This window comes from Dreissena polymorpha, chromosome 1, assembly GCF_020536995.1.
Source record: "Dreissena polymorpha isolate Duluth1 chromosome 1, UMN_Dpol_1.0, whole genome shotgun sequence".
In the NCBI taxonomy this organism is placed as follows: Eukaryota; Metazoa; Mollusca; class Bivalvia; order Myida; family Dreissenidae; genus Dreissena; species Dreissena polymorpha.
Window position 1 is genome coordinate 14,285,088 of NC_068355.1, and position 25,248 is coordinate 14,310,335.

At 35.1% G+C, this 25,248-nt stretch overlaps 1 protein-coding gene across 1 annotated transcript; it reads left to right on the top strand.

Annotated features, from left to right (window-relative positions):
• The first annotated feature begins 9,853 nt into the window (after positions 1-9,853).
• Positions 9,854-18,644, top strand: LOC127865142 (ETS-related transcription factor Elf-3-like). The gene is made up of 9 exons (XM_052405032.1): positions 9,854-10,019; positions 10,621-10,780; positions 10,833-10,869; positions 12,054-12,171; positions 13,454-13,630; positions 13,876-14,118; positions 14,717-14,912; positions 15,423-15,554; positions 16,472-18,644. The coding sequence occupies exons 1-9, from the start codon at positions 9,854-9,856 to the stop codon at positions 16,557-16,559; spliced, it is 1,317 nt and encodes a 438-aa protein (XP_052260992.1). The 3' UTR covers positions 16,560-18,644.
• The last annotated feature ends 6,604 nt before the right edge of the window (positions 18,645-25,248 follow it).

Consider the following 25,248-nt stretch of genomic DNA (forward strand, 5'->3'; position numbering starts at 1 on the left):
GTTTTTAATTATACTGGGAGTTTCACATTGAATCAGGAACACCTAACGGGTAAAGCATTAAAGGCAAGGCATATTTTATTGTCTTAATGTAATGACTACGATTTAAAGCCGAAGATACTTTGTCAATTATTTGACGCATTTTTTGGTTCCATTTTAAATTATGCTTTGGAAGTCTGGGGCTATACTAAATCTAAGGAACTTGAAAGAATCCATTTGAACTTTTGCAAATGATTATTAAAGGTAAAACTTAACACATGTTATGCATGTGTTTACGGTGAGCTGGGTAGATATCCCATGTATATACATAGATATGTCCGTGTCATTAAATATTGGTTTGAGATATGTAGATCTGAAAATATCATTATTAAAACCATATATAACTTGGCCGTCTCAGATTATCATAAAGGCTGTCATAATTGGATATTTAATGTTAAAAAAATGTTTGATGACTATGGTTTTAGTTATGCATTTGGTGATGTAAATACTATTAATATTGAGATTAACTCATTTGTAGAGGAATTTAAAGGCAGAGTTTATGATAACTTTACACAGGACTGGTATAGAACCTTAAATAACAGTTCGATGTTAGATGTTTAACGAAATTTTAAAATCAATTTTGAATATGAGTCCTACTAAGACATTTTACCAAGAAATTTGAGATACTTTTTCACCAGATTAAGATTGTCAGCCCATCCACTACATATTCAAACCGGTCGTTATGCAAGTTGCTAGAAATCAGCGTTACTGCTTGTGTTGCAATTCGACTGATATTGAAGATGAATTTCATTTTATTTGCATTTGCCCGGCGTTTAGAAACATTAGAAAAAAATACATAAAACATGTTATTACAAAAGGCCATCTATGTATAAATATTAAAGTTTACTGCAATCGAATAATAAAAAAGAACCTATAAAAATATGTCTCTTTGTTAAAGAATCACTTTAAGTTCGAACAGCTATTATTAACGCAATAATGCTTTAAATGTTCATCCTCTTTTCACTTTTCATTATTCCTTTTTTTCTGTCTTTGTTGTTTTTATATTTAATTTACTTTGTTAGCTTAGTAAATAATTTGTAAATATGTGTAAAACTTTGTACCTATCACAATTAACATTGTACTGTTTTCATAATGTGTTGTTGACAATGTACATTGTACAAGTCTATTAAATAAACTTTCTGTCTGTCTGTCTGTCTGTTAATTCCGCCAGGTAGTAGTCTATAGTCGCATTATTTGGTATTAATAATAATAATAATTATGTTCAATAAATACATAATAATAATAATAATAATAATAATAATAATAATAATAATAATAATAATTACAAATATCTCTTAAAGCAACAGATGTAAGGCGTCTTCTGATTGGCTAACACTCAAGGGTTGGTAAAAACTGTACGTCGAAGTACAATATTGTACGTCGAAGTACATTTCTCTCTTACCTATTAGGTCTTGTTGACTTTCGATCCAAATGGTACTCTGAAGAAAGGACCATGAAAGACATGGTGTGGTGCGTTCCCTGACTGAATCATAATCAAGAAACCACAGGTACTTAAATTTTTGTTCAAATACCTGTGCAAGAAACGGGTCAACATTAGCCAGACTGCCATAGTAACTTTGCTCATTCGAATGTTTAAAAGTTTGAAATAATCCCCACTGAACACCTATTACCCATGATAGGTCAATTACCGGGGTCAATCTCTAAAAAGAGCGATCAAAATCTTGCTCAATTTGCTTGAAAAACTACTGTATTTATTATCAGACAATAAATAAGCCGTAAAACGATTTCAGATTTCAAATTATACGACTTTAACCTGTCAAACGTTAATTGATAACTTATTCGAGTTGAATGCGAATCCATTTGGTGTTATATCTAAATGTATGGTTAATCAAACAATAAAAAAAATAAATCACGTTGCGTAACCTCCGGCAATGCGCGGGTAATAAAAAAACCCGATATGAATCTCTTGTTTTCGCACGTATTGGTTTATACCTACGGGCAAACAAAACTTTTATCGTGTTTTACGATTGCATTCACGTAATTATTCAAGTTTATTTTAAAACTGTTATTAAAGTTATATAGAACAATCTGTATTGGGAGTACTTGTTATCATATGAACGTTTTATTGTACTTTATGTCAATAAATTGCCAATCGAAGAGAAGCGTTCGATACGTTTGCATGGCATTGAAATCAATATTTCTTTATTTATGTATGTATTTTATTTAATATTTATTCGTGAAACCAGGCGCCGGTATTGAACGCTTGAGTGCACGGACATAAAAAGGACAGATTGTTTGCATTTCACGAGCCTAAATTGTTAACAGCTATCTGATTTCATGGTCATATTAAAACATGTTTTAACAGTATTTAAAATATCTTGTTCCAAAATAATATCTCTTCAAGTGTGTAAGTTACAATCAAGTATGTCAATATAATACCTTACTAAGAGCCATAAAACCACAGGTGGTTAGCGAGTAGCTATGATATTAATTAGTGAAAACATCATTTTGAATGATAAATAATCATATTATAACGAAAAATTAACTTTTCTGAAGAAAAAAATATATATATTTGATAGTGATTTTTTTTAAGTGCATAAAACCAGTATTGGAATTTGCAACTTTCATAAAAGAGTGCATGTTGTAGTGCAAAAAAACGCATGAAGGTTGCTGTGCGTTATGTGCAGACACGACGTACATTTAATCAATGCTTGTTGTTAATTACAGACGACACTAGCGAAACTATCTATTAACAACAATTGTTGAAGGTTATGTTCCAAAAGATCTAATAAATTATTAGGACCTTTTTTTTAAAACAGGCTATGTTGATTTAACTTAACCGCGACAACAACATTTACTTTGAAATAATACTGCAGAAATAACGTGACCACATTTATCCATTTGTTTGAGATATGCAATTATTTCCTGTCTTTAACATGGGTGAACACTATGGCGGTATTGCAGTGGGTATCAAACATACTTCAATGTCTTGCAAATGGATTTACACTGATCGGCAAATCGTTTAACATAAAACTCCGTGTTTAATGGCGAACTATTCAAAACAATCAATATCGATGGATTATATATTTCGCCTCATTACGTATTACTTGAGTTATTGTCCATGGTCACAGGAAAATATTTCAGAGGCCCGATCGTGAACACTATTAGGTAAACTAAAAATAGGCCGACACATTACAAAATATTTACTGAGTATGGTAAACTTCAAATAGAAAATAATATACTTCAGATAAGCAGATAACATAGTTAGGCTGGCACTTCGATAAGTTCACGGTCGAAGTAGACTTACACTAAACCTATTTATGCCTAGCGTCTAGAAAAAATGCCTTGGCAAACAGCGTAGACCCAGATGAGATGCCGCATGATGCGGCGTCTCATCAGGGTCTTCGCTGTTTGCTTAAAGGAATTTCTGTTAGAACTATTCTTAATATAGAAATAAATATACTAGACATCCTTAATTTAGGAAATAAATTGATCCAATTTAGAAGGATGGGAGAGTCCACTAGGCTTTAATGGGTTAAAATAGCGAGCGACACACCGATAGATTGCGTTTCTTCAAGATCAATGTTACGGGACATTAATTCATCCCCTGTATACGACCTAAATTTCTCATTTAAATTATTGACATGCAAATATTGTGAATATAAGATATGTTCATTATTTGCCATTTAGGAATTTTAACATCAAACCAAAGTATTCAAGTATGATAAATGCACAGAGAAAACACGAACACAAACAATTAAAACAACCTGAGCGGGGGTTAATGATACAGCTGTAAAAGATCGGCAGAAATTTGTATTTGTTGTTGTCAAAGCAGCATACTTGTATGCATCTTCAGCATGAAATTTAAATACATTCCCTGACACATGAAACTGTGTGTGACAAAAGTTGCACGTATGCTGTTATTACAAGTAATTGACAGGGTGTTCAAAGCTATCTTTAATGGTGCAATTAACTACCAAACTGATGGTGGATTGATTGCTGCATTGAATCTTTTTTTCTCAATATCGATGAAACATAAAAATTATCTCCAATAAACCGGTCTGTCAAAATCTTGCGGCGACTTTATGAATATGACAAATCTGTTCTGATAACGCTTGATAAACACAACGCCTGTACAAATACTCTCTGCAAGCTATGATGCTGTGCATATAAAATATCTGTCACTCAAGCACCGGAGATTTAACGCTTAAAGGGATCTTTTCACGCTTTGGTAAATTGACAAAATTGAAAAAAGTTGATTCAGATTCGCAAGTTTTCGTTTTAGTTATGATATTTGTGAGGAAACAGTAATACTGAACATTACTATGGCTCTAATATAGCCATTATATGCATCTTTTGACGATTTTAAAACCTAAAAATTATAAAGCGTTGCAACGCGAAACGATTGAATAATTTGGAGAGATTCTGTTTTTGTCGTTAAATTTTGTGAAACTACGAAGATTGCTTATATAAGGTATAAAATACTTCATGAATGTGTACTCGGCGGAATAGCTCAGTAGGCTAAAGCGTTTTTACTTCAGGACTCTGGCAGGACTCCAGGGGTCACTGGTTCGAAACCTGCTCCGGGCAATGTTCTTTTCCTTTTTTTAATTTTATTCTTGATCTTTTACTGGAGCTTTTACGATCCAATGTTTACATTTATCGATATAAAGCATTTAATGAATAAGTTAAAAAATGCCAAAATCTGTGAAAAGGCCCCTTTAAAAGGGCATGCTTTTGTTCAGGCTCTGGACATATCTTCGCCATCGATAGCGATGTCCTGATAAACTGATAACATTGAGGAATTTCAATAATTGTCCCTGTCATTGTATAAATGAAAATTGGCGGCACGAAAATAAAACTTGAGCCTTCATGATACATTTTGAAACAGCTCGCCGCAAATAGATACATGTGTGCATTGGAGTTAACAAACACCATAAAATCGGTCAGAATAGGACAATACACACTGTCAGGGATTGAAAGGTCAAGGTTGGGGGTCACAACAAGCAAATATTTCTCCTTACGTAATATGTGTTTCTCTACTTGAACAATTCTCATGTGGTGCCAATAAAAGAAGGTCAACCAATTAAAACGTTATGCAAAGAACTATGAATAGAAAGTATAGGATCATCTGCGCGTATTGTCTTAAATCAGATATTCAAATTCCATTAGAGTTTTGTTTGAAGTGGTCAAAGCCATAGATTTAATATGTTGTCTTTTGCAATTATTTTACATGTTGCAATGCTTTGCAAGACTTGAAAGCCACGGTTTAAGAGAAACAATATAATGAGTGAGCGCAAATGACATTTGTATAGCGATGCATGCAACCAAAGATCCCTTTCTGCATACCAAGGTCGTACAACTTATAACAGCAAACTTAATCCAGCCAGTCTTTAACTATATGGAAAGAGCGTGATTTGGTGCAACCGGTCTCTGAAATATTATTCTTAAATAGTAATCGCTGTTTAATATTTAAGCAATTGCCTGAGTATTTGTTTAGTTTGAAACGTCAAATATTAAAGCCGATTAGTATGCACGGTGTATCACAAACGAACATTCCACCCGAGACTGTTTAAGGGATCTTTTCACGTTTTGGTAAATTGAAAAAAATTGAAAAAAATTGTTTCAGATTCGCAAATTTTCGTTTAAGTTATGATATTTGTGGGGAAACAGTATTACTGAACATTTACCATGGTCTAATATAATTAAAAAATTATAAAGCGTTGCAACGCGAAACGATTGAATAATTTGGAGAGTTCTGTTGTTGTCGTTAAATTTTGTGACACTACGAAGATTGCTTTTATATGGTATAAAATACGTCACCTATGTATAAGCCGAGAGGGTAAAAGCGTTTTTACTTCAGGACCTCGGCAGGACTCAAGGGGTCACTGGTTCGAAACCTGCTCCAGGCAAAGTTTTTTTCCTTTTTTATTTTATTCTTTATTTTTTACTACAGCTTTTACAATCAAATGTTTACATTTATCAATAGAAAGCATTTAATGAATAACTTCAGAACATGCCAAAATCTGTGAAAAGGCCCCTTTAAAGCATTGATAAAGCAAACGTCCAATCGGGCTGCGCGGTAGATCGCCGGGTATTCCCCTAGCATTTGCACACATGCCATTTGTACCCGATATACCCACGCGGCGCTTTAATGTTACAATATGTCACGATATAGAAATGTCGCGGAGATCATACGAGCTGATTGCATCTACCAATGTCACAGCGAGGGTGTTTTTAAGTTGTTCGTCCGCGTTATGAAAACAGTAAAGCAAAACAATAAAACTGATTTGATATCTTTAAATATTTATTCAAGTGTTCTGCTTTACCTTTTATGAAGCCCAAAAAACCGGTACACCTTAACCCATTCATGCCTAGCGTCTAGAAAAAAGCCTTGGTAAACAGCGTATACCCAGATGAGACGCCGCATGATGCGGCGTCTCATCAGGGTCTTCGCTGTTTGCTTACAGGAATTTCTGTTAGAACTATTCTAAATATAGAAATAAATATACTAGACATCCCTAATATTGGAAATAAATTGATCCAATTTAGAAGGATGGGAGAGTCCACTAGGCATAAATGGGTTAAATGTTGCTGTTCACCTTCATAAACTGTTTAACGTTTGCAAACGTTTCGTGTCATATTGTAATTTATTCCTACTTTAACATGCCTTTATGTTTCCTTAAACATGTTAGTGTCTATTGATATATTTTCTGATAACTGACATAACTTAACTTGCAAATACTCTTGCATCAATTGTTCTGTTAAAGATATGACGGTGCGAATGGTTGTGATGAATAGTGGTGATGGTGGTGGTGGTGGTGGTAATGGTGGCAGTGATGATTATGATAATAACGATGATGAAGATGGTGGTGGTGATGATGATGATGGTGGTGGTGATGATGCACAAAAGTGTGCGATTGTATGTTGTTAAATATGGTGGAAATGGGGGTAATGTCATTTTAAAGGTTATATTCTTTTCGTTGCGAAATCATGGGCTCTTTAAAGCAAACACCGGGAAGTTTTTTATGAACAATTAATTCGCATGTTCTTATTTTAGCAATGCGGTACAAACATCGTGTTTTCCCGTCCTTGAGATCGATACCCGATCCACCAATCATATGAACCAATACAGAAAAAACGGAGCAGACGAAATTCACTCTTGACTTAATCTACAGTGTCACGTCTGCAAAGTCGGCATGGACTGTCGTCTGCTTAAAATGAAAAAAAGATATTTGCATAAAACATAATTGTTTATTTAATCACACTACAGCGTTGTAAAGTTTTTTGCATATTTTGTCGATCAACTTGTATCTGTTTTAATAAACGTGAGTATTGTTTTCATATCGTGAAGCAAGCTCATGTTGACCTACTAGTAGTATCATTGATAAAAGCTTTACCGCGAACGAACACAGCTCGCTACAGAATGACAATCGATAATTTCGCTACAATAGTGCTCTATCAAGCGAGACAATGACAGCAGAGTTACTTCCATTTACAGCCATTGAAAATAGGGGAATCACCGTTCTCACGGCCTGCAGTCTGATTGGTTGAGTCACGTGACTGCCATAAATGGCTATAATGAATATATACGCTAGAGGAGTTTATTTTCGTACATCTTGGAATGAGAGCATAAAGCGAAAACTTATATATATATTTAAATCAGGAATCTGTTTGCATCATTTGTTTTGTGCATTAGATACCGTAGGAATTAAATAAGCAAAAGTAAGTTTGTTTTCTGATTTATTAATTTATATAATTAAATAAGGTTAAATAAGAATTGCCGTTTTTATTTAAATAGCTCTACCGATATAACTGTTAGCGGCTTAAGAGATATGACAACGTAACATAAAGGAATACTACATCTTTTACAGACTTCTTTATAAGTGGTTATAACCAATTTTTTATAAATTGTATCTTTATTGGTGAATGTAATGCATTTAATCAACGCGCATAAGTGCAATACTGAGATCGATATGTGACATGATTATACAATACAGGGTTGCTTTGAAGAAAGGTGTGCCAAACTACAATTAAAAATGCTTGTAGCGGAATGAACAAGTCAAAAGCAAGACGTATTTCAGTTACCGAGCTATAGCAATAGCTATCGTTCTTGTACACAATGCATGAACATTTTTGTTTAAAATAAAATATCTAAACATATTTGTAAAACTAAATAAAAAAAGTGAAGTAAATTCTATTTGCAGATAAATGTATATTTGAAAAGAGGAACATAACGAAAAATAGTGTTTATTTGAATTCAACCAAATAAACGAGCGTGAAATAAAATGTGCACTACTATTGTAAGAAATAATGAAAGTCAAGTGTGACATGTTTATAATAAACAATACAGAGGAGCTGTATAACTACTCTAGTGTGCAATTGACAAACGCTACAGCAAATAATGTCCCTACAGGATGCTAGTCGTGGGCTACTGATCAATTAATGTAGACAATTGACGTAATAATCTATGTAGGAAATGTTGTCATTATCCTTAATTGTCGGATATACTTCGCCTTTATCAGTCGTATCTTGAGTGTCGCACTATACATGTAACTCAATCAGCTCTGCGTGCGATAGTTTTCGATGGTGTTAATTGCTATTAGCGCCTATCGCTGCACTGATGATTCAAATCGAAACACCATCACGCCATAATTAAACAAAAGTATAACAATCATAAAGGCGAAAATAATATGCATATTTTTGTCAAAGATTCTCTAGCGAAAAGAGTAATTATGCAACTATTTTGGACAATTGTAAATTACATATTGACAATTTCATATTGAACATTGACGCGTTAGCTTGTATTGATACTTATGCTTATGATAGAGATATAAATGGCGTTATTTTACAATGCATTCAGCGTTAAAATAACGCGGATTTTCAATCAATTATGCATTCACTGCTTGAAAGTGTTTCAAACAACGCTACAATAGGAATTCACGTGTAAATTACGAACAGGCATTACTACAACAGCCATTGTATGCATAATGGACAACATGTACACGCAAGCAGACGTCAGCTCTCCGATTGGTAGATGGCTGGCGAATCAACAGCGCGTCTTTTCGTTGGATTACGTTCATATGTTAAACATCGGCATTACGTTAACGTAACATAGGGTGCAAGCGTAAAACTTAATTACGGTGTTTGTTTCAAGTAGTGAATAGCTCATTCTTTTTTTCATCTCTTGTGAAAACTTAACAAGGGAGGTATGACAACTGTCAAAGTGTCATTTCAATTTATTATGGGTTAACAAGGTCCGTAAAAATACGCGAAGTAATCGCTGTTTAATTAAATATTTGGTCTTGCTGTCGTGTTGTGTGATGTAATTACGATTTGCAATTTTAGAAATTTGAGCAAACTCCCAATGTCCGTTTTAACCCAACAGTATCCCAGCCCGTGTAAGTGAAGGTTTTTGTGGAAACAGTATATTTGAAACCAATTCTTAAAGACGAAGATTTATTCAACATATATTATTCTGTTTCTTTCTATTAGATGATGGACATGGAATCTAGGCCGTTTCAAGCAGTAAGTATGTTGTTAAAGTTTGCATGATGACGTTATTATGGTGTTTTGAAGTCATATTGTGAAAGCACTTTATCTCGATATTCTTGCTAATAAATATGACGTTGCTTGTTACACTGTATGACGTTGCTTGTAAAACTATAGCTTTTGTATAATAATATAAGATAAACATGCGTTTTTTTGCTTTAACATTAAAGATAGTTTTTGTTGCGCACAACTAACTTTACTTTAACGGAAAAAAATGCTATACAGAAAAATTGCTGCCTAATTAAGCGTGTTTGTCGGAAACAATGGCTCAAAATGAACGACGACTGTTATCTTACATCACCAGATGCCAGAGAACGAGTTTTCTCCGTGCTCAATCGAACACCAGGACGTTTTTATGTACGAAGACGAAAAGAACATGCGCACGAGTATGACTAGCGAGCGCGCGGACAGTCCAACTTATCTGGATATCTCCGCCAGTAAGACGTCTGCGTTCACAAATATGAAGACAGGTAACTATAGTTACGTTACAAGGACTATTATTAGTGCGCAAGTGACGTGTATGGTCTTTCCGACCAATGCAAAAGAGGTTTAGTTTAAGATCGCTTTCTTTTATATGAAAACACGTTTCCTTATTCAAAGTATCTTTAATAACACGTTTAGTAAATCAGGTTGTTTTCAACCTCTCAAATGATCAGTTATTGACTGAGACGTTTATATGCATGACTGACTTACCGATAATTTAAAGCCTTGATTGTTGTACGCGACACTGACTGGTTTAAAATGCAAATGAGTACTAAGGTAGATCTATCCAAACCCCGTGTGACTGTTTAATTTTTCTCGAACACAGTTTATCGCACATTGTTTTTACGACTATTATACATGGACTGACACTGGCAAACAGATGTATTTCGTTGCATCCACGACGTTTAAATAAGCATTAACATTAATAAAGGATAGCAAATACAAAATCCGCTCTTACGCAACTTGTTAAGTAAAATTATCATGTTTTTTTTATCAGTGATCGTAATCGAATGTTATTTAGGTATGTACAATAAGTCCTCTTTTTCCATATAATATAATATCTTTGACCTTTTAACTTTTGACCTTCAGAGTCTGACCCCGATACGCTCCTCAGCTGGACCCACAAACACCCGGAACACTGGTCCCAGAACGAGATCCTTGACTGGATATTCTTCGTCGCAACCGAAATCAAGGTAGACCCGGCCACGATAAGAGGCGAGGGGTTCCAAAACATTAGCGGTCCCGAGCTGTGCCGAATGACCTTGGATGACTTTAAGCAGGCTGACCCTGTTAATGGACAGTTTTTCTACGAGATGTTCCACGAACTTCACAAAGATGGTGAGTTGTATTATTGATTATAACATTCTTTTAAAAACTAGTCATTCGTTCCCCGTAATCTCTAAACTAAGCTGTAGTCATGTCACTGCTTTAAATTTAAGCCCTAAATCAACCGCTTTCACAAAAGCGAATGAACTAAAACTAATAAGATAACAACATACATTCGCAACAGAATGTAATGTAACCGTTTCAAAAAAGAACTTTTTAACCGTTTGTCTAGATCCAATAAACAGAAATAGGTTGTATAAATATTTCAAGCATGTCCGTTACAGTATATTAAAGTCTATGGGTAGATTTTATTATCCGAGTATTAAGAAACTCGCAAGTTCATAAATAACTGGTTCAACCCTTTGTGGTTTTCGCTTAAACATTATGTGCACTAATATTACAAAAAGATAATTGTCTTGTCTATAGCATCTCGTGGCTAAGTTTGGAATGTGCGGTATATCTTGGTCCTCAGACATCTTTAGGAACAACGAAACAATCAAAATTAATGATGGTGTTGACACAGGGCCTGTAATCAGCGTAATTTATTAACTCTCCTCTTATATCATGACAGTGATTATATGTCACGCCGTTACGTTCAAACGTCTGTCTTTTTAACCCATTTATGCATAGTGGACTCTCCCATCCTTCTAAATTGGATCAATTTATTTCCAAAATTAGGGATGTCTAGTATGTTTATTTCTATATTTTGAACATTATGCGGCGTCTCATCTGGGTCTACGCTGTTTGTCAAAGCCGTTTTTCTAGACGCTAGGCATAAATGGGTTAACATCGGATTGAAAACTTGAACTTTAAAAAAGGAGATTCTTCGTTGCATTTATTAAAATGTGTAGACATTTATAAGCTCGTGTGCGCTTACTTTAGTTAACCAATGGCCTAATCCATTGCTCGTTTCAATTCAATTTAAAAATACGTTCTCTGCTTTGTTCTCTTTTATGAAAGGCCGATGGAGTTTTATTCCATATTAATATGGTATACCTGAGTGTTAAAGTGAGATAAGACTTTGAAATCAATGAAATATGAATTTCCTTTCGATGTGCTCCCATTTTACACCACGTACCATGAGGCTGAATTTTGCATAATGGGACGCAATCGCACTTACCAAATAATAATCATATTCTATATCTAATCCTCAATCGTATTCGTACTCAGCTAATGTTGTTGTTGTTGTTTTACAGCCTTTTTCATTAGTCCCTCGGAATCTCACGGAGTCCAACACGTGCCAGCAGAGCACTGCTGTGAAACCCGATATCAAGCAAGAGTTTCTTGTTGCCAACTGCGACTACATGGAACAAAGTACGTACGCACTGCGTGGCAATCATAGCCTTCTTGGGTGGATTTTACAATTTAACCCATTTTTGCCTAGTGTACTCTCCCATCTTTATAAATTGGATCAATTTATTTCCAAAATTAGGGATGTCTAGTATATTGATTTATATATTTAAAATATGTCTTACATAAATTCCTTTAAGCAAACAGCGCAGACACCTGATGAGACGCCGCATCATGTTGCATGTCATCTGGGTCTACGCTTTTTGCCATAGCCTTTTTTCTAGACGCAAGGCATAAATGGGTTAAGAGCTCTTGTTTCATTCAGGACATACGTTAACTGATTTGATTTAATTGTTTTGCTAAGCATTTGTTCTGAAGAGCATTTATATGTTCTAAGTGTGTGCAGTTCTCTTGTCTTATTTCACGAGTTGAATTTCTTTAACACTTCAAAGTAAGATTTGTTTATCTTTGCTTTCAATCCGAACATGTTTTATTATTAAGTTACTGTATCAAAATAAGCTATTTAAAGTCTATTTTAATATTAAACACAATGCTTTTTACATTTGTGGTGCGGGTCTGTATTGTAAAATTACGATGGATTTTATAAGATATACACCGTTGTGGGACGTGGTTTGCATGCCATATAATACTGTGATGCGCATGTGCTTAACATCTGGAAAGGATCGCTTTACACACATTAGCACCTGTGATGGTGATATTAAATCTGTTTAGGTTGGTTCCGTTTTCATACCCTGCATGTGATTAAATTGTCCGGATGCTTTATAGTTGTTTACTGTTAGCTTTCGTTTACAAAATAATTTTTTTACAGACGAGCAGATCTGACTTTTAAGAAAATATGAGCCGTTTTAAACACACAAGTTCAAAGAAGTAGTTTATCATTTTTTGAACAAATATGTGCAGATTTATGTGATGGAAAAGTATTGGATATTGGATATTGTAATTGTGTTGCATGCTAACTTACACGGAAGAATTCCAAGATTTGTTAACCTAATGTTTTGCTATCCGTTGCGCTTATTCCACACTGGCTTCTTCCACATCCTTCTCCTCCATTCTGAAACCATCAATTCTTCTCTGATCATCGCTCATCCACACTATGTTTTTTCTTACACCTGTCTTGCTTCATTAACACCGCTGAAACGTTTAATCGAATAAATACTTCTTTTTCTGCTAAAAACGTCGCTGTCGACTAGCTTTACGTTGTTATTCTGCACATATGGGGATCAAGGAGTCTGCTCAGTACTAACCTTCCGTATCAGCCCTAAAAGAGATCCTGTATGTTTTGCAGAAACCGATCTTGGTATCGATAACATTGTAATGAAAGGCGACGAATTACAAGTCCTGATGGGACAAATGTGGTACCCGATTGACCCTTACATGACCGGCGAAATCCAGAACATAATCGATTCCAACCCGCTTCCAGAAACCGATTCTAGCAGTAGCGGTTACGCAAGCTCGTGCTCTGGTAATTAAACTGGTTACAGTTCTTGAACTTCCAGCAAAGTTGCTTCTTCCTCTCGCGCATGGATTATCATAGGAAAACAATGTATGCTAAACGGTGTGAGGTCTAAAACGTATACTTGTGGTTAGTTTGCATGTCGTCTGTAGTATTGTGCTTTGCAGTGCACTTGTAAAAATGGCGTGTGGTGATTTGCGTTATTATATTCATTTTTTTGCGCTGAAACCAATACATATATATTACCTTTACAGACTATGAAACCATGAGCGAGTGCTCCGACTCCAACATGGACACTTGCAGACAATCTCAATACCCGGGCGAGCGCAACGGCTCTTGCGGCTCGGAAATCTTCACAGACGACGAAATGTCGTCGCTGCTCGTTTCCGATGACATGAAAAAAGTGACGTCACCAAAGAGGAAGGCCGTGCAAAAGCGGAAGCAGAAATCTGGTGAGCCGACGAAGCCTCAAAATCGCGGCCGGAAACCTGGCCAAAGTAAGCTCCTCGTGTAACCCTGCATGTATCTGTATACTCAATTTAGCTAGACGCTTTTAGTTGTCTTACATTTTAAAATCTGCAAAAAAGCTCCTTGATTTGTTAAATTTCATTTTGTTAGACCGAGATAAAAACACCTTGTCATCGACATATAAGTTTCATTTAAGCATCTGGTGATATGTCAAAACTTCTCGTTACGGTAATAGAAGAACGTAGTAGTGCGCGCCTGCTCATCCACCCATGGTCATATTATTTTAATCGCAACTGGGACACGAGGGGTTTGGAATTTCTTCCATTCCTTGTTTTGCTTCTTTTTCTCGTTTACTGTTGTACTTTTATTTATTTATATTTAACATGCAATTTAAACATTATATGCGACAACAGTAATGCTGTTTTTTTTAACTATGGTTGTCGAGTCACCTCACTTTTGCTGCATACGGAATCATATACAAATACAAGTCGGTAACTAAGTATGTCTTTACTTTCAATTATGCAATTATTACCTGTCTGCATGTATTAGGTTATGATTGTAAAGAGGAATTGCCAAGCAAATGTTGATTTAACCGTTTGTTGATGTAACTGATTTCTTTCATTTCAGTTTCTAAGGGCAACCACCTGTGGGAATTCATCAGAGATTTGTTAAAGGACTCCAAGTACAATCCTCACCTGCTAAGATGGGAGGAGAAGGAAACCGGTGTCTTCCGGTTTGTCCAAAGCGAGGCTGTGGCGCAAATGTGGGGCAGGAAAAAGAACAACCCTGGAATGACGTACGAGAAACTGAGTAGGGCCATGAGGTAGGTTGCAGAACGCCTTGTAGACAAACGTTGCCCTTAGTTTGATAGAGAAAAGACTTTGACATATCATTTTCATAATTGTGCCATTTATTAAATAGTCTCACTTTTGAAATATCATTAGCACCGTTAAGCGTAATAGCTGTATATATAAGGCACAATTAATGGTTCATGGTGATCTTTTCTCTATTATCGAAGCTCAAAGTGTAACTGACTTTGTGGTATATTGTGAATTGTGTGAAACATTATGTTTAGTGTTAAGATATTTGTGCCTGCATGTACTGTTTGGTGAAATCGTTTGCTGTTTTGTTACAAAGTTATTCAATTTGTATTTATATTCCAAATTGGTCTGCATGGGTTCGATTGAGGCGTATGCATGCTTATTATTATTTTGTTATATGTATTTGCAAATTCCTTAAGTATAAGGATAAATACGAATATTCGCTGTTAATAGTAATAAAATTAGATATACATTATTGCAGTAAAATATAAACTTATTTATACCTCTACCAGGTTTTGTCGAACGGCCGGCTACTTTGCAGAAGTGCCGAAAAACCGGCAAATTTCCAAAGAAATTGTGCTTTCGGTTTGGATCGAAAGCAATTGGTTGGGCGGAATAAACAACTTGGATTTTGGAGGCTTTAGGTTAATATACACTGCACTTTGTGTGTATTGCTTGCGAATATAATAACTAACCCGCATTTCTGGCTGATACAGGCGTGTGTTTTTTTATAAGTTTTGTAACACCATTTGTATTAATATTTTACTACAGCGCATTTTTAGCAAGCGACAAACTGTATGCACTGTATCAGTCAAAATGGCTTACCAAGCTTTTAATGTGAGAACTTATCTTCTACCTTGATCCTGTGTTAATCTACCTGCTATGTTTATAACCTTTAAATGTTACTTTTCCTTGTAGATGGTCCAATCGATCTTTCCTCAGCAGATATTCCTTCATGCTAATAGACGCAATCCTTCTGTGTGCTTAACCCTATTCTTTTACTTCAAAGCGATATTTTATAGATATAATCACCGTTTCTCTTCCCTTTATATTCCCTATATATGAACGGAGAAATACTAATTTAATTATCTTATTCTGACTGTCTTTAATGTAAAATGAATTAACAAATAAAATTGATATTTTATAGATGTAATCATAGTTTCTCTTCCTTTATTATTTTGTGCATCTGAACAGATACTAGACCAGTTTAATTATCATATTCTGACTTTCTTGTGTATGAAATGATTGTTCAGTAAATATGTCACCTTAATAACAATGACAATCACACATATTGTTTTAATACTTCAATACCTGTCATATAAATACGGTATATCAAAAGATCAACACATATTTTACATAAGATAAATACAATGAATCTAAGTTCAAAAACATCTCAGCAATATTTCGTGACAGGTTTATTTTGTTCGGGACATTCTATTATTGCTTAGTTTACTAACTGCATGAAATTAAAGGTTGTGGTTAGATATGTTTACGTAGGTATTGAAAATATTTCAAGTATTATTGGCAACAATTCTAATATTATGTCCAATACATTTTGCAGGTATTACTATAAACGAGGTATCCTCGACAGGGTGGACGGTCGAAGATTAGTGTACAAATTTGGCATTAATTCTCACGGCTGGAAATAGAACATCGGCGCGAGATTACGTCATGTGGATGACGTCATTTCCGAGTGCCACCTCTTTGGCGAATGGCTGTTGTGATCCGGAGACTTGATCTCAGGTCTATAGACAATGCCCAGACAGGGCGATAAACATCCAGTATAAAACTACTACTAACAAGTATTGTAATGGTAAAGGCCGAGGGCATCGAAAAAGTGAAGTTGTCGGCCTTTGATTCTCGCATGGCCTTACGTGTCACTAAGTTGTCGGCCTTTGATTCTCGCATGCTCTTACTTGTCACTGTGCATACTAATAAACGCATTTTGCATTTGTAATTATGCAAATCGGGACCTGAAAGTGATTATACGTGAGATATGCGTGGACTGCTGCAAGCGAAGACAATGGTTCGGAAAATATTGTTAGTGCTGTGTACAGAAAGATCTGACCCTATTACCAGTATACATATGTATGTGCCTGAAAAACTTCTGGATCAAACTTGAGTGCTTGCTAAATATGCTTGGTAGCTGACATGCATGTCTTTTTTAGAGACAAATAGTGTTTGGCCAGTGTTATAATATCATCTGTTCAAATTGACATAGTATTAAATGTATGATACAATAAAAATTGTGTTAATATATACTGTAAACTAGATCTGTTCTCACATAAGTCTGATTTAATTTGGATAGAAAATGATTTCAATATGTCAAATACATTCGAACTGTTCTGCATAAAAGACTGTTTTAATTACTTAAAGTGAACGCACATACATCTGTTACTTAAGAGTGAAACGACAATCAAGCATGTTTGCATTTCTCTACACACATTGATTGAATCTCATTGAATATTTGCTAATGTATGGGTCCCATCACCATGTATTTCATAGTAAGTTCTTCTTTATTAAGCGCCCATTTTATGATTGAACCATATCTTGTATTAATACAAATGTTTTCTAAGGTCTAAATTGTTTTCGTCTTAGGACGTTTACTGCACATTGTATTTTTGTCTTTAATAATAGGCTTTGTTCATTTTGGTCATCTAGAATTTCATGGATATCAAAGTATTGTTGAGTGTCTCAAATATAAAAACTGTCCTTTTTATATTTTTATCAAATTTTATCAGTGCGGTTTGGTCGACAATCCAATGTATTATATCTGTAACGTCTATCAATATTGCCCGCCTTGTATATATGCAGGTGATATCAGCGTTTTGAAAAGAAAAATGAAACAATGATCATTCAAACAATGAGGTTTTAGGACCGTTGTGTAAGTTGTTTACCAACAACTCTAAAACAATGCCAGGCTATTAACAGACATAAAACAGAAGTATTGAGTAATTTAATTAATTAGTTAGTTCATAGATGCACGTAGAGGTCAAACATAAAATGACATTTATTGGGTACCTTCGGTGCAGTTTTTATCATAATCAACTATTGTGTAAGTGACAGGTATGATTCATACAATCTTAAATTGTATCTAACTCTATGACATGATTCGAATACATGCGGATAAACCGTAAATTGTTTGTAGGGTTATAATTAAATTCTCTTATCAAAAGATATGGACTGAAATGTTTGTTTATTCTTGGGAGACTTTTTATTTAAATACCTGTTTAAATTATCATTATGTTAACAACCTTATTCACAGCGTATCTAATATGACGGAAAATATTTTTCATAATATAAAATTAATAGGTGTGTTCATAATATATCAATTTGGATTCCGGAAAAAAACTACCGGTGTGTCAGTATGTCTGTAAAATATATTAATCGCCATTTGCGAACACTAGGGTAAAACATCTCAAGTATGAAATGTTGCAGATTTCGTGCAACATTAACATCTGTTTTTCTGTTATAGTGCCTACCAATTATTGCTTAATTAATAGAATAGGCCTGATCTGGGGCGTGCAATATTTATGTATATATAACGTTTCTTCTCTATCGAAAATAGTTAATCTTAAATGACTATTACTTCGTGTTTAATATGGAAATTTAATCAAAGTTTTCCATTGTATAGAATGAACACGAAATGAATCTATGTGTTTGTAATATTATTGCATGAATTAAAATGTTTCTATTTTTGTTAAAAAATGATGTTTAATAAAATGCAAACTATCGGATGTGTTTGTTTGGCTAGCTTCCACATGAATAACAGATTGATGTCACGAATACCATACATAACGTATAATCATTATATGGTGAAGATTTTGGAATCCATAAGGCTACAGAAATATGTCTTTGAGCCTGTTTAACATGCAGTATAGAAATGCCTTGACATCTCAAGATTACCACATAGTAACTCAGTTTGACGGTTACAGGGCATGCTCACTGTATATATAATATGAGTCCTGTTCTGAGAAAACTACTGGACTTAATGCTTGTTCGTAAAGTGCCGTCCCAGATAAGCCTGTGCAGTCCGCACAGGCTTATCAGGGACAAAACCTTCCGCTATTATGTTATTTTTCGTTGAAAGGAAGTATCTTTTTACCAAAAATCTTGTGTAGGCGAAAAGTGTCGTTTTTGATTAGCCTGTGCGGACTGCACAGGCTCATCTGGGACGACACTTTACGCACATGCATTACGCCCAGTTTTCTCAGAACGCGGCTCAAATATAATACCGCGATTAAGACAGGTTTTAAGTTAAGACCGGATATTTTTGTTTAAAAAAATACACTCGAGTCCTTCTGAAAACTTTATTGAAACAGTCTGCGCAAAGTGTCATCACTTTGCAATCCACACAAGCTAATCACGGGCGACACTTTCCGTTTTTATGGAATAATTCATCTAACAAATGCCTCTGCAAATCTAGTTTACACGGAAAGTAAAGTGGCGTCCCTGATTAGCCTGTGCGGCTCGCACATAACGCATTAAATCCGGTTTTATATGAGCACTATGGTGCTAAAATCATTGTCACGTTTAAGTTATAAAGGATATAAAGAAAATAAATATATTTAATGAAATATAATAAAAATGTGGTGCTTATCAACTAAACTTCTTCGAAGATTGTATCGTATTGTACATGACATGAATTGCTTAAATAGGCTGATAGAGATCATTCCGGTCGATCAAGGAACTATGAGCTGTTACGGTTTCTCCGAGCGAGATCAACTAGGGAAAGACCGAGAGCACATTATTGAAAATATGCAACCAGCTCCTTTTTGCTCCGTCTCACTCCTTCATGTTGACTTCTTGGACTGTTCGTCTTAGAAGTGTGGACATCTAATGTATATGTGCTCTCATGAACATTATTTTATAATAAATATTATATAATAAGATATGATTAAGTGCTGATTTACTTTGAACTGATCAATAACTAGTTAAAAGGAAACAGTGACATATATTCCAGCTGTGTAATCTGTGGTACATCAGTTAACAAATATTTCAAAATGTTCTTTGGTTTATAATATAAGTTACTTTGATGCTGATGTATATGTTTTTTAGTAGACCATACAAACAACAAACGTAAATCTTGAACGATAGCCAAATCGTTTTGTTGTTATCATAACTCCCTTACAGGAATGTCCTCTCCTTCCGATGTCATGCATACGAAACTGCCTATACATCCAGGAGATTATACATTTACTGTTCGTTTGCCTTCATTTAAAATTTTAAATATACTGAAACATCTTAAAGCTTTCGTCAAGAACACACAGACATGTAAGTGTTTGAAAATGGTTGAAAATAGAGGGAATTCCCGATCTTACAGAAAAAAATCTGATTGGCTGCTACAAAAGAGATCATGTGACTAGATATTAAGTGGTTTTTAATTCCACCGTAGTTAAAATCTTAGAATTGTGCGTCAGACACTTATTTCGGTTATGTATATAATGTGGAAGTTATATATTACGCTGTTCGCGTGACACTCAAAATGCGGATTTATTATGCAAACCTAGCTTGGTGGGCGAACGCTCTTTGCTCGGTTTACCGGTATTCATCCACGAATTCATACAGTTTTATCGTTTCACTATTATAGTGCATTGTTTAATTATTTCATTAAAAGTTGACTTTGTTATTTCTAACTTCTGGTTTTGTGTTTGAAAGTCACGTAAGCCTAAATTAGTGTCTAAACATTGAACATAAAATATGTTCAGATTCAATCGCTCAGACAATCATAATGCTAAAAGTAAATAATTAACATTTAACTATTCAAACAATGAATAGGTTTAGCATTCACATTGGCTTAGAGTTTATGATGAGACTTATACTTATCAATGATATTGAACAGTCTTAGTCGTAGACTGGTGGTAATTTTGATGAACAATATGCTAGGCCCTGTATTTTCTCTTTAAGTAAATTACCGAAGCTTCCCTATACCTCCTAACGTGTAGGCATCGTATCAGACGACAATTTTACATTATGTTTTCGTAATGTATCATCTACCCAATCCATGGATATACATTTGTATAATCTATAGCCTTAAAACACGCTTGAATTTACACGTCCAGACTCAATGTCAGGCGTGAAGGAACGTTTTGGTAAATTGGGAAAATAAAAAATAATTGTTTCAGATTCGCAAATTTTCGTTGTAGTTTGTATTGAAATTATTGTTAGTGTACTGTTGTTGTCGTTATATTTTGCGACACTACGAAGATTGCTTATATAAAGTATAAAATACCTCACTCATTGAATTAGCACGGAAGGCCGAGTGGCCTCGGCGTTAGACATCTACTCCAGGGGTCATTGGTTCGAGCCCAGTTGCAAATTACTTTTATCTTTCTTAAATTTATTCTTTTTTTCTTGGAGCGTTTTAGATCCAATGTATAAATTTACCCAGTATAAACCATTTAATTACGAACTTCAATACACGCCAAAATCTGTTAAAAGGTCCCTTTAACGGTCAACTTGAAGCAACATACACTAATTATGCACAATTGCATTACGTGTCATATCACATTAATGGCATAATTATCAATTTCAGACAATGACACACATAAGAGTGTTCTGTACTAGATGCGGTTATATCATGCATATTATTAGTAAAGTATGCAGGTTATAATATGAGTCGCGTTCTGAAAAAACTGGCCTTAATGCATGTGCGTAAAGTGTCGTCCGAGATTAGCCTGTGCAGTTCGCACAGGCTAATCAGGGACGACACTTTCCGCTTAAACTAGATTTTTGGTTGAAAGGGACTTCTTTCAAAAGAAAAATACCATTATAGCGGAAAGTGTTGTCCATGATTAGCCTGTGCTGGCTGCACAGGCAAATCTGGGATGACACTTTAAGCAGATGCATTAAGCCCAGTTTTCTCAGAACACAACCCATATAATGATCTCACTCGAAACAATCCTTTTCCACTTTTCACGTAAATGGTATGATATGCACACCTCTATGCGTAGGAATGGCGCATACTTTCGTTCGACTGCTTTAAACGTAGTCATATATATGAGATACCTCAGTAACTGTTTTTCGACAATCTTTACTCAAAGGAATCAAGACAGCGTGCAATCTAAAAGTACAGTGGCAAATAACTTGAATTTAAAATGCAGTATTATTGAATCACACAAAAGACCTGACTGGATGCGGATTTCTGTATCGTCGTCCCTCATTACTCCCCGACGGCCAAACCGGTCAAGTGATTGATGCTGCTGCTGCTACTGATGATGATGATTGGTGGTTACCCGTGAACTGCAGTCACTTCGAATACTTTTATCGCAAAAATGTATACGATATCATTTTAAACTTTGTTATTGTCTCAATTTTCTTTTACTGAACAATCGTGCATTACGTAATTTTGATGACATTGTAACCCATTGAAACAAAACATATAGCGATTACACCAATGAAACGTCCGGGAAACAATACAAGGTTACCAATTAAGCAGTGTAGTTCTCCATGTCAACAATTACGGTTACCTTGACATGCTAAATCTACAACAATTCAAACGTACACTTTCGTAAGAGCAACCGAGCTGGTTAAAGTGATAACAATTAACGTAACCATACAAACAATGCATGGACCAATGCAACAACAAAATCACATGAATAGTATTTGTTAAATGGCAACAAAATAGTTTACTATGGCGATAATACATTAGTCAGAGACAATTTTTTGTTAGTTTTGGTACGATTTTGATTATCGTTACACATTCATGACCTCTCAATTAACATGGTGATTTGAACGGAAAATAGTACATATGCTATAAAATAACTGGTCGTGGTTTAAATTCCGAACGGAATTTAATTTGTATTGATATTTTATTAACTTGGCAAAATTAAGTGATGTATCGACGATTCATTTGAGTTTGAACATAATTCTGTCATGGTTTCGTATGACTGTGCGAAGCCCTGAGTTCCGTATTGATTGATCTATTTATTAATAGGGACATCTATGATAATTTGATTTTAAGTATTGATTATCCGAGCACACTGAACGCATGGGCATGCATCGAAATCAAATTTACATGTACATGGCCATTTGCAATTTACAGGCAAGCATTATGTTATAATTTTCACTTTCAGGTACTGTTGTTTTATTGGCGTCTAGAAACTTGAACGATTTGGTTGCAGATTCAGACACTTGGTTCACGGATTGAAGGAGGAAACTTCGTACAATTTGCAGGACTATATACTTCAAATTAATGTACCGTCAGATCGTGCTAAATACGGCAACGTATGTTGCGTTAACGGAATGCTGGTTCTGTTTAATACGTACATGTTCCAAATCGCCCCATCGTTGCAAAAAGAGTCAATGTTCATTCTAATTTTAATGTCACATGGTACATTTTTGCTTTGCACCAAAAGGGCGAAATTATGTGTTACATGTAGAAAGTTTACATACTAAACGGCAAAACTATATTCTCCGTGTAATGTATATTAGACAGTAAATAGTAGAACAAACTGTTGTCAATAAAAGGGAACGGGAGCCACAGCTGAAAACGAGAACTGAACGCAAAGTTTACAGAAAGAAACGCATTTTGCAATTGAAATGGAATGTTGCTTGTTCAACAAATCGGACAAACTATTGTCAAATGAATTTTCTTTACATATATTGGCAAAAACGTAGAGAATTAAATGGTTGGTGCCGGGACAGAGTAACGTTATAATGCGAGGTTTAGAAGAATATAAATATGGCCAGATGTGGCTTTAATTGCTTTATTAGGTCAAATCAGTTACCACGATTTGCAAACTATGTTTAATATGACAACGATTCAATATACTGTTGAGCGACGACGTTTGTTTTTGTTCTGTCCTCAGACGCCCATGAAGTGTAGAAGTTTTCATCTCCCGCAGCATTTAAAAAGGTGATCTAACAGTTTTTCTTGAGTAAGGACTAAACTTAAACAAAATCAAACAAGTGAACAGTTTTATCATTCAAATCAAGTTAGAAGGTCAATCGACAATCGATAAAAACTAGAACTTCGAGATAAAACCATTGAAGAACAAGTGCAATGTCACGTCGCAAAAAGCAAGCGCTTCAATACCAGCTTTTGATTATGCTCAATAAAGTTAAACACAGTTTATACATGTATAAAGATATGCAATTTTAGATTATGGATGTCATTCTTGTTTAACCTTTTTTATTTGGCATTCATGTTACCTCTCACTCTATATATAAGGCAAAATATATATTTTGTGTCAATTAAAGTTCGTGTTCAAACAACGGAACAATTTCACGCACATACTTTTTCGTCAAGTGAAGGTCTTTCTATTCCGTTACGTTATACCAAATTTAAATCAGTCATGGCCGCCGTTAATCATCATGTAATATCCGTACGTTGAAAGACTTACATATTGTTTATAGGGTTTGCCTCTTATTTGATTGAAATACTGACTTATAAACAACTATGTCCTTACGTTTTTATACTGCGTTCTACACGGATGTCTCTTTCTTATTCCTTAGATCTGAGACAGTAACACTCAAATATTGTGCTGCCTATATGTTTGTAATGCATACTGCATCCTTGTGTGTTGCGACCTATTTGTTTGCAATGCATACTGACGGATTAAAATCCTCAAGTGTTTGGGCCTATATGTTTGAAATGCATACTGACGGAGTAAAATCCTCAAGTGTTGCGGCCCATATGTTCGCAATGCAGACTGACGGAGTAAAATCCTCACGAGTTGCGGCCTATATGTTCGCAATGCATACTGGCGGATTTGAATCCTAAACGTTGCGGCCTGTCTTCAATGCATAGTGACGGAGTTAACCCATCTATGCCTAGCGTCTAGAAAAAACGCCTTGACAAACAGCGTAGACCCAGATGAGACGCTGCATGATGCGACGTATTATCAGGGTTAAAAAAAAATCTTTAAGAAATATTCTAAATAAAGAAATAAATATACTCAACATCCCTATTCTTTTCAAATGAATTGATCCAATTTAGACGGATGGGAGAGTCCACAAGGCATAAATGGGTTAAATCATTACGTCTTCTAGCCTATATGTAAGCAATCCATACTGAATTTTACTCATCCTTAAGTGTTGCGGCCTGAAAGGTTTGAATTCTAAATGACGCAGTGTACTCTTAAAGTATTAGAGAGTCTGCAATGCTTTCTGCAATCTGCAATGCCTTCTCACACATTACTATCATTGCGTGTTGCGACCTTTATGTTTGCAATTTCTACTGACGCATTGCTATCCTTAAGTATTGTAGCATTAATGTCTGTAATGCCGTTGACGAAGTTTCAACCTTAAGTGTTGTTGCCGCTATATTGAAACTTTCTTCTGGCGCAAGTCTATCATTGAGTGTTGAGTCTATATGTGTGCAATTCCTAGACGCAA